The sequence below is a fragment of the Pan troglodytes genome, chromosome 23 (genome assembly GCF_028858775.2).
Source record: "Pan troglodytes isolate AG18354 chromosome 23, NHGRI_mPanTro3-v2.0_pri, whole genome shotgun sequence".
Classification (NCBI taxonomy): Eukaryota; Metazoa; Chordata; class Mammalia; order Primates; family Hominidae; genus Pan; species Pan troglodytes.
Genome location: NC_086016.1, coordinates 27,355,984 through 27,367,068, shown reverse-complemented (window position 1 = coordinate 27,367,068; position 11,085 = coordinate 27,355,984). Strand labels below are relative to the sequence as shown.

The window sequence follows — 11,085 nt, the reverse complement described above, 5'->3', positions numbered from 1 at the left end:
TGATGGGGGAGGATCACCCGAGATCAGGAGTTAGAGACCAGCCTGGCTAACATGGTGAAAACCCCATCTCTACCAAAAATACAAAACATTAGCTCAGCGTGGTGGCGGCCACCTGTCATCCTAGCTACTCTGGAGGCTGAGGCAGGAGAATCGCTTGAATCCAGGAGGTGGAGGTTGCACAGTGAGCCAAGATCGCGCCATTGCACTCCAGCCTGGGTGACAGGGTTGAAACTCTGTCTCAAAAAAAATAAAAATAAAATAAATAAATAAAAGAGAGAAAACCCCAGTTACTAAAGTCAGTTCCACCAGCATTTCTGTTTTTCTGAGTCTGACAGCTTTCATTTGCTCACCAAATGTAGTTATACACAAGTTTTTGACTGCTTTTGTAACTAAATGCTTCTCTCCTGTCTTACAAGTGTTAGTTCTTGTCTGCAACTTGACCATAGCTACCCCCAGGGCCCTGGTCCCACTCTCAATAGAGAGTTATGGCTGCGTATCCTCAGTGAAACCCTGGGACACATCACACTTCCCTCCTCGTCTATAAAATAGGGACTGAACACATCCTTCCCAGCTCTGTAATGCTAGGACCTACCAACTCCCTTTCTTGCTCTGTTTCTTCTTTCCATGGCAGGGGTATTCAGATATTTCTTTTATTTACTTTTTATTTATTTTTTGAGATGGAGTGTCACTCTGTTGACCAGGCTGGAGTGCAGTGGCACGACCTCAGCTCACTGCAGCCTCCACCTCCCAGGTTCAAGTGATTCTCCAGCCTCAGCCTCCCGAGTAGCTGGGACTACAGGCATGCACCACCGCATCTGGCTAATTTTTGTATTTTTAGTAGAGATGAGGATTTCACCATGTTGGTCAGGCTGGTCTTGAACTCCTGACCTCAGGTGATCCACCCGACTCAGCCTCCCAAAGCGCTGGGATTACAGGCGTGAGCCACCACAGCCGGCCTCAGGTATTTCTTTTACTAATAATGCATAAAACATTATTTTCTTATACAAAATTAAGAACCACACAGTGGGGTACCATTGTCCTCATTTGATAAAGATGAATAGTCAACATCTGGCAAGCATTATGTGTCTGACACTGTTCCAACTGTGGCCTACTAATTTAACCTTCAGAAACAGTCGCATTTTATAGATTTTGCAGAATAAATCTAGATGGAAAAGTCAAGTAACTTCCCCAAAGTCCCACGACTGCTCAAGGTGGTGCCAGATTTTAATCCTAAGGAGTCTTGATCCCCACAAGATGACTGTGATTATCAGAAAGTAAAGGTAGAAGTCAAGCATGGAGGGGAAGTGACATTGTAGATTAGTTTAAGAAAAATGGCTGGGCGCGGTGGCTCACAGCTGTAATCCTAGCACTTTGGGAGGCCCAGGTGGGTGGATACGTGAGGTCAGGAGTTTGAGACCAGCCAGGGCAACATGGCAAAACCCCATCTCTACTAAAAATACAAAAAATAGCTGGGCATGGTGGTACATGCTTGTAATCCCAGCTACTCAGAAGGCTGAGGCAGGAGAATCACTTGAACCCAGGAGGCAGAGGTTGCAGTGAGCTGAGATCGTGCCACTGCACTCCAGCCTGGGCAACACAGCGAGACTCCATCTCAAAAAAACAAACAAAAAAAAAAGTTTTTTATGTGGATTTTTAAATTCCTCCCTTTCATTCAACATTAAATCCCTTCTAAGGATGAGGCACTGCATGGGCCTGAAACAGTCCCAACACTCAGTGAGTTCAGGCAGATGAGCAAACCAAGGCTTAGAGAGTTCAGTTGTCTAAGACTACAGTGCTGGACAGTGAATGAACCTGGAATACAAAGACTCATTCACTGTCCAGCAGTAGAGTTTAAGTAGAGCTTAAATTTTATTCTAGAAACATGAGAGTCACGGAACCACATAGAGGTGAAGAGTCTCTATCAGATGTGTTTGCAGTGAGGTCTCTCTGCACAATAGAGAAGGACTCATGGAAGCAATGGGACCAATTAAGAGACATGTTGGGAGGCTGAGGTGGGTGGAATATTTGAGGTCAGGAGTTCGAGACCAGCCTGGCCAACATGGTGAAACCCCATGTCTACTAAAAATACAAAAATTAGCCTGGCATGGTGGCGGGCACCTGTATGTAGTCCCATCTACTCGAGGGGCTGAGGCAGGAGAATCGCTTGAACCCGAGAGGTGGAGGTTGCAGTGAGCCAAGATCACACCATTGAACTCCAGCCTGGGCGACAGAGAGTGATTCTGTCTCAAAAAAAAGAGAGAGAGACACTATGTTCATCTGGAAGAACAGATAAGGCCAAAGGCAGAGGAAATGACTGAAGTGGACGGAAAAGTTTTGTGTTCATTTGGGAGAGAGAACAGGAAGTGCTAGAGGATTAGATGTGGAAGAACAGGGGAAGGAAAAGGAAAAACAGGCTGCTAAGGCTCTAGTTTGAAGGACTGGGTAAATATCAGTGACTTTCTCCTACACAGACAATATAGGAAGAGGAATAGGTATGGGGAATAAGATAGTTTTGGGCCAGACACGGTGACTCACGCCTGTAATCCCAGCACTTTGGGAGGCCGAGCTGGGTGGATCATGAGGTCAGGAGTTCGAGACCAGCCTGGCCAACATGGTGAAACCCGGTCTCTACTAAAAATACAAAAATTAGCCAGGCACAATGGCAGGTACCTGTAATACCAGCTACTCGGGAGGCTGAGGCAGGAGAATCCCTTGAACCTGGGAGGCGGAGCTTGCAATGAGCCGAGATCGTGCCACTGCACTCCAGCCTGGGTGACAGAGTGAGACTCCGTCTCAAAAAAAAAAAAAAAAAGATAGTTTTGGACTCTTAAGTATCGCACTGAAATGGAGCTCTCTGCTTTAAAGTTGGATAGAAACCTCTGTAGGCTAAGTCCATTCTGTGACATCACAACTCATGTTTTAAAAAATAACACACATTAAGTCAAACAATTAAGGAAATTTCCTAACATTTACCTACAAAGAATATGACAATTTTTTTAGTTATTACTTTCTTGAGCAACTCTGAATTTATGATCATGGTGAATGAGGTGTCATGTAAAATAAAGCTGTTATATAAAAACAACATTTAAATTTTATTCTCATCAGAGCATATAGAAAACAATTGAAGCCATGGGTATGGCAGGGATTGCTTTAAAAAGCTGTGTCTAATAAGGGGAGTTGGAAAGAAAAGAGATGTGGGGGCCAGGCGCGGTGGCTCATGCCTGTAATCCCAAAACTTTGGGAGACCTAGGCAGGCGGATCACCTGAGGTCAGGAGGAGTTCAAGACCAGCCTGGCCAACATGACAAAACCCCGTCCCTATTAAAAATACAAAAATTAGCGGGCATGGTGGTGGGCATTTGTAATCCCAGCTATTCGGGAGGCTGAGGCAGGAGAATTGCTTGAACCCAGGGGATGGATGTTGCAGTGAGCCAAGATGGTGCCACTGCACTCCAGCCTGGGTGACAGAGCAAGAATCTGTCTAGAAAAAAAAAAAGAAAAAAGAAAGGAGACTTGGGGAACAGGGAGATTTAAGTGGCATTAAGTAAAGCCTGCAAATGTGAGCAGTGAGTGTCAAGGTACCTCACTGTTCATCAGAAATGGCTGATCGAGTGAGTCTCATCACAATGGAGCTGGTGTCTGCTTCTCATTTCTCTAATGGCCACACCTAGCACAGTCCCTGGTCAATAGGGACTCAATACCTGATACCCCAATGAACAGAGTAAAATTCTGCCAGTTCAAACACACGTCCATACCCACCAACTTCCCTCGTGGAGTTTTACTTCTTTCACTTACTGTAATGTTTTGAAGTTCATCCCTCCTGTGACCTGTATCCATAGTTTCTTTTCCTTGTGTAACTGAGCAGTACTCCACTGTATGCACAGACCACATGGGTCTATCCATTCTCTAGCTGACGGACACTTGGGTTGTTTCCAGTTGCTGCCTATAGTGAATGAGGCTGCTGAGAACATTTATGTACATGTCTTTTTGGAACACATGCTTTCATTTCTTCTAGACAAATTCTTAGGGCTGGAATTGCTAGGTCAAATGGCTAGTTCATGCTTAACTTCTTTTTCTTGCCTTTCTTATTAATAGAAAAGAATATACTGATACATGATATTGGAAATATCTTTTTTTTTTTTTTGAGGTGGAGTATTGCTTTGTCATCTAGGCTGGAGTGCAGTGGCACAATCTCGGCCCACTGCAAGCTCTGGCTGCCGGGTTCACGCCATTCTCCTGCCTCAGCCTCCCAAGTAGCTGGAACTACAGGTGCCCGCCACCATGCTCAGATAATTTTTTTGTATTTTTAGTAGAGACGGGGTTTCACCATGTTAACCAGGATGGTCTCGATCTCCTGACCTCATGATCCGCCCGCCTCAACCTCCTAAAGTGCTGGGATTACAGGCGTGAGCCACCACACTCGGCCTATATTGGATATTTCTGAGTTACATGTGCTGTTTGGTTCTGTGCATCCACCATGTCATCATCAAGTCAGGATATTTGGGGTATGGCTTGAGTATCATTTCTATGTGTTGAGTATATTTCAAGTTCTCTCTTGTGGCTATTTTGAAATATACAACACATTATTGCTAACCATAGTCACCCTACTCTGCTATCCAACATTACAACACATTCCTTGCATCTAACTGTAAGTGTGTATTCATTGACCAACCTCTCTGCATTCCCTTCTTATACCCAGAGAAGGAGAGAGGAAGGAGGGAAAGGAGCTGTGGTTGGCTGAATTAGGGCCCAGGGATGGCTGTGTCCCAGTCCCGGGACATGTCCATGTGCTGTGTTGTGTGGCCTCAGGGACTTTACAGATGTGATGATGTTAAGGGGCCTGAGGTGGAAGATGATCCTGGGTTATGTGGGTGGGTCCAAGGTGGGGTCTTTATAAGGGAAAGGAGGAGGCAGGAGGGTCAGAGTGACAGCAGGTGTGGGGCTGGAGGGAAAGAAAGGGAGAGAAGGAGGGAGGGTGAGAGAAGGTGGTGGGGAGAGAGAGAGAGAGAAGAGTGGGAGAGAGATTTGAAGATGCTGGCTCTGGCTTTGAAGTTGGAGGAAAGGGCCAGGAGCCCAGGGCATCCTCTAGAAGCTGGAAAAATCCTGGACACGGATTCTCTCCGTAGCCCTCAAAGGAGCCTGGCCTGGCTGGCACCCTGATTTTAGCACTCTACGATTCATTTTGGACGTCTGACCTCCAGACCAGGGACAGAATCAATGTGTGATGTTTTAAGCCTCTAAATTACGGGTCATTTCTGACAGCAGCCACAGGAAAGTGAAACAGGAGCCATGGGAGAGACTCCCTAGGATGCCCCAAGGGTCCCTCCCTGGCCCCACCCACAGAAACACAGGCCTGACCACTGCTGGTGCCACCACCCCTCTAACACCCTGATGAGCAGGAACCATGCAGGAGAGGCTGGGTGTGGCTGGGCCCTGTTCTCTCCCCCAACACCTTCTTCTCAGAGAGGAGCTGGAGCCCCAGACCCAGGGAGCCTCACAGAGAAATGCCCAACACAGGACCTGGTTTTCCACCTGAGGCCCAGGATCCAATGGCGAACAGTTTCCCAAAAATGATGCTTCCTCCAAAGATGGCCAGTGACTGTCTGTGCCAAGCATCTGAGAAACTCTCCATGTCCTAGGGCTGCCAGGCAGTCACCTGTGCACATGTCAGAGCCCAAATCCCATCAATAGTGAGGCCTTGGGTAAAACACATCCCCACTTTTAATTATGAAGAGATGCCTGGCCTCAGCATTGAGAAAACCAACTTCCCTCGAGCAAAGACTTGTTTAATCTCTTAGAAATGATGGAGCACACCAGCCTGAACAACATGGCGAAACTCCATCTCTAATAAAAATACAAAAATTAGCCGGGTGTGGTGGCACATACCTGTAATCCCAGCTACTCAGGAGGCTGAGGCAGGAGAATCTGTTGAACCTGGGAGGTGGAGGTTACGGTGAGCAGAGATTGTGCCATTGCACTCCAGCCTGGGCAACACAGCGAGACTCCAACTAAAAAAACAAAAAGAAAGAAAGAAATGATGGAGGTATTACCCTTCTTGCACTGGTTCCTGGGGAGCTCAGAGCCTATCTTTTGCAAGTGTCCTGATCCTCTTGCAGGCCTTTCATGTGTGTTTCGTTCTTGGCTTCCTCCTATTTTTCTCAGGCCTCTGAACCTGCTGTCAGATGAAAAATCCTGGACAGTCCAGCTCTCAGGGGTGGGGAGTTGGGCAGAGAGGAAGGAAGGCATTCCAGGGGCCAGGGTCAGGGCCAGAAGAGGGGCTCCAGGCTCAGAGTAGGACTTCCAGCCTGAGGAAAGAGAGGCTGTGGGTGGGTAGAGGGTCCAGACCAGGACAGGGACACAGGGTGTATCTGGAGGCTCAGCCAGAAGTAGCTCCTTCCAGAAAGCAGGCAGCGAGTTGGGGGTTGAGCTGCAAGGAGGAAGGGGAGGAGGGAGAGGCTGGAGGGACTGGTGTCCAGTGAGCGGACTCCTCCTATCCTGGCCTATTTCCCCAGGGGACACCTGTGGGTGGCTTTGATCCTCTCCTCCAGGCTACTTTCCCACTGGTGTCAGCATTCTCCCAGCGCCACACTGAGAACCCAGGAGAAGCATCAGATTATATGAGAGATAAGAAATGAAGAGAGGGAGCAGGATTTCTGGTTGACAAAGGATAGTTATTGAGGGTTTACTGGGTACAGGGAGAAGGGCTGGATGGCTTGGGATGCAGAGAGAAACCCCTCCCCTGGGATCCTGCAGCTCCAGGCCCCTGTGGGTGGGCTGGGGGCTGGGAACCTATGAACATTCTGCAGGGGCCACCGTCTTCTCCACGGTGCTCCCTTCATACATGACCTGGCAGCTGTAGCTTCTGCGGGACCTCCACTGCTCGGGCGTCAGGCTCAGGTAGCTGCTGGCCGCGTACTTGTTGTTGCTCTGTTTGGAGGGCGTGGTCATCTCCACGCCCTGGGTGATGGGGGTACCATCTGCCTTCCAGGTCACCGTCAAGATTCCCGGATAGAAGTCATTCATGAGACACACCAGTGTAGCCTTGTTGGCTTGGGGCTCCTCACAGGATGGCAGGAACAGAGTGACCGAGGGGGCGGCCTTGGGCTGACCTGTGTGGACAGAGGAGGGGGTGAGAGATGGCAGAGGGAGTATGGGGTGTTGTGGAGTGCCTCTCTCTGTCTAAAGTCTCTGGGAGGGTTCATGGTGGGGCCGCCTGGTCCACCCAGGGCCTCTCCTTCCCTCCTCATTCCCTCCTTTCCACTGGAGCCCTCTGCAGAGCAGACAGCCCTGTGCCTTCCTAGGAACCCTTCCCAAGTCACCTTTCCCAGGTGTCCTGGCCCAGCCCTTTCCTCTGCAGCCTCGGTTTCCCCATGTGTACCCAGGGCAGGCTGTGCTCCCTCCTTCCTGGTTTCTGGAGTCTGAGTTTGGAATCTAGGGGTCTCCCTCACAGCACACAAAACTGACCTGGCAGGGTGTGGGGAGGCCCAAGCCTGGCATGGCCTGGAGCTTCCCGTCCCCTGGGGCATCAGGCTGTGCCCCAGCCTGGCCCACTCAGCTCTCCTGGTGAAGCGTGGGCTCCACCCAGACACACCCTGGGGCTCTGCCGTCGCCCCTGTCCCCACCAGCCCGACCACAGGACCCTTCACATTGGCTGGGTTCTTGGGGCTGCTCCCCCAGATGTTGGGGTACCACAGCCCCCATGCCCACCCTAGCAGCCTCTGATGCCCCTGGACTTCACCTGTCAGCCGTGGAGTTTTCTGCACTCCCGTTTACTCCCTGCTAGTCACCTCCTGAGTCTAAGGTGCCCTTCCTCAAATGAAGGCAGGAGGCCGACCTGTGAATGGAGACACCAGGCCCCAGAGGTGATAGGGCTCCAGGGACAGACATCTGTGCCCTAAGAGACCCTTTCCTTTCTCGTGACCGTCCTGGGAGGGCTGGGCTCTGGGACCTCACCCAGTTTCACCCATCCCTCTATGTCCCCATGTCCTTACAACCCAGCACAGGCCACAGAGCTGCAGCCTAGACCCAGAGCCCTCTCTGTGCCCTCCATTGGTCTCCCCTTGGGGTGACGCCTGTGTCCCCAGGGGCCTGTGTGGCCCTCCCAGGCTGGATGGGCATCCAGCCCTCAGCCTAGACCCTGGGGTCCCGGGGACTGTCTCTAAGGCCACTGCAGGGCCCCTTATCAGAACTGGCCTCTGTCTCTCACTCAGACATGTGCCCTGGGAGAGGGGAGGAGCCCTGACCCCACCCAATCCCAGCCCAGGCCCCAGGCCCCAGGACCAGGCTGTGTCCCGCTGTTGGAACCTGAAGGCAGCTGCTCCCACTGTAGAGGCCCTTCAAGCCAGTTGACCTGAGACTAGCCCACTTCCCCCAGACCCCATGGAGAAAGGGAGGGTTTCATGCCTAAGGCCTGGAGGCCAGAGGGGAAGAAGACCCAGAGAAAGAAAACAGATTTTTCCAGAGACAGGAGAGAGTGGGACAGGCTGGGAAGTTAGAGCCACGTACCTAAAACGGTTAGCTGGGTCCCGCTGCCAAACACATGCTTCACTGAATTATGCTTGGATTGAAACCCCCGGGGCCAGCACCCGGGGCCAGTCCAGGAGCCGCGCTGGAGCAGGAACCTGCTGGGTGTGAGGGGCACAGGGCTGCAGTGTGTAGGCTGTGACCCAGGCACAGGGTAGGGGGGTGGCCAGTGTCCCAGTAGTGTCCCCCAGGAGTGTCTCTGTGCCTGTTCTCTATCTGAGGCAGGTGCCGCCCACAGCCTTGGAGTCACCCCGGCATGTGTCCCCCTCTCTGAAGCTGTTGGTGCTGATGGCAACGCTGGGTCCAGTAGGTCCCAGCAACTCCCTGAGTGACACATCCCCTCAGGCAGCTGTGCCGTGTGGCTGAGGAGTCCTCAGCTGGCTCGGACCTGTCCACCTCACTTGGCCTCATTTTAATGGTGTCTGAAATCTGCCACAAGTGGCCCCAGTCAAGCCAGGCTGACTTCCTCCCTGGACCAGGACACTGGGTCATTCCTGACTCAAGAGGAGAGTCCTCTGCTTTTATATCTACCCCTGGAGATGCAGCTCAGTCTCACTTTGTTTATGAAGCCTTTTCTGATCATTCATTCCGTCTGTCCGTCCATCCATCTGTCCATCTGTGCATCTGTCCATCTATTCATCTGTCTTTGCATCCATCTATCATCTGTCCATTCATCCATCCATCTACCTGTCCGTCCATCCATAAATACATTCTGTCTACCAGGCACTGTTTCGTGTGCTGGGGACATGGTGTGGTCCCCCAGGCTCTCACCCCCATCTCTCCCAGGTCATGGCCAACAAGGCCCTCCTCATGGTCATGTCCAAGGTCCTTCTGCTGTACCTGGTGTCTCCGCTGGATATGACATGGGACTGGCCCCTCTTTCCAGTGACTCTATTCCCCTTGGGGTCTGACTCCCCTTTCCTCTTCCCCTGGCATCTGCTTCTCCACGGCCCATGCCTGGCTGCTGACTCCCCAGACCCCACCCAGACCTCTTTCTTGGCCATCTTCATACTCTGTGACCCCCACTATCGCCCACATGGTGAGGCTGGAGTCTATCCCAGCTCCAAACCCTCTCAGCTCCTCAACTGCCTACTGACCTTGCCCAGTGGGCTACCCAACAGGAGCCTCAAACTAATCACGTCCAGAGGAGATGACCACCTTCCCCCAGCCCAGCTCATTTTCCGTCTTCATCTCATCACAATGACCATGGGCGGTCTCTCAACCCCTCAGCCAGAAACCTGGAGTCCCTGGATTCAGTCACCTCGCCTCCCACACTGAAATGGCTTCTGCATACTTAGCTACTGCATCTAGACATTCCTTTTTTTTTTCCTTTGAGACAGAGTCTCGCTCTGTCACCCAGGCTGGCATGATCTCAGCTCACTGCAACCTCTGCCTCCCAGGTTCTAGATGATTCTCCTGTCTCAGCCTCCAGAGTAGATGGGATTACAGGCATGCACCACCACACCTGGCTAATTTTGTATTTTTAGTAGAGATGGGGTTTCACCATGTTGGCCACGATGGTCTGGAACTCCTGACCTCGTGATCCACCTGCCTCGGGCTCCCAAAGTGCTGGGACTACAGGCATAAAGCCACCATGCTCAGCCTTTATTTTTTATTTTCAAAAAAAATTTTTTTCTTTTTTTTGAGATGGAGTCTCGCTCAGTCACCCAAGCTGGAGTGCAGTGGCACCATGTTGGCTCACTGCAACCTCCGCCTCCCGGGTTCAAGCGATTCTCCTGCCTCAGCCTCCAAGTAGCTGGGACTACAGGCATGCACCACCACATCTGGCTAATTTTTGTATTTTTAGTAGAGACGGGATTTCACCATATTGGTCAGGCTGGTCTTGAACTCCTGACCTCATTATCTCCCTGCCTCAGCCTCCCAAAGTGTTGGGATTACAGGCGTAAGCCACCACCCCCAGCTTTTTTTTTTTTTTTTTGACTGAGTCTCTCTCTGTTGCCCAGGCTTGAGTGCAGTGGTGCAATCTCGGCTCACTGCAGCCTCCGCCTCCTGAGTTCCTGGGTTCAAGCAATTCTCATGCCTCAGCCTCCCAAGTAGCTGGGACTACAGGCATGCACCACCACACCCAGCTAACTTTTCTATTTTTTATAGAGTCAGAGTTTCACCATGTTGGCCACGTTGGTCTCGAAATTCTGAACTCAAGTGATCCACCCACCTGGGCCTCCAAAAATGCTGGAATTACAGGTGTGAGCCACCATGCCGGCCCCAAAAAAATCTTTATTCTTTTAAAATTATGAGAATATAACATTTCAGACAATTAAGAAATGAGAAGTGCATTTAAGAAGTGTAATATTGGGCCAGGTAGGGTGGCTCACGCCTGTAATCCTAGCACTTTGGGAGGCTGAGGCAGGCGGATTGCCTGAGCTCAGGAGTTCAAGACCAGCCTGGGCAAAATGATGAAACCCCATCTCTACTAAAATATGAAAAAAAGGCCGCGTGCGGTGGCTCATGCCTGTAATCCCTTTGCACTTTGGGAGGCCAAGGTGGGTGAATCACCTGAGGTTGGGAGTTTGAGACCAGCCTGACAAACATGGAGAAACCC

At 50.9% G+C, this 11,085-nt stretch overlaps 1 protein-coding gene across 1 annotated transcript; it reads right to left on the bottom strand.

Annotated features, from left to right (window-relative positions):
• Nucleotides 1-6,649: 6,649 nt before the first annotated feature.
• LOC104003721 (immunoglobulin lambda-like polypeptide 1) lies at nt 6,650-8,859 on the bottom strand. The gene is made up of 2 exons (XM_063807811.1): nt 8,505-8,859; nt 6,650-7,108 (listed from the first exon to the last, which is right to left on the bottom strand). Exons 1-2 carry the CDS (start codon nt 8,857-8,859, stop codon nt 6,789-6,791), a joined length of 675 nt encoding a protein of 224 aa, XP_063663881.1. The 3' UTR covers nt 6,650-6,788.
• Between the last annotated feature and the right edge of the window lie 2,226 nt (nt 8,860-11,085).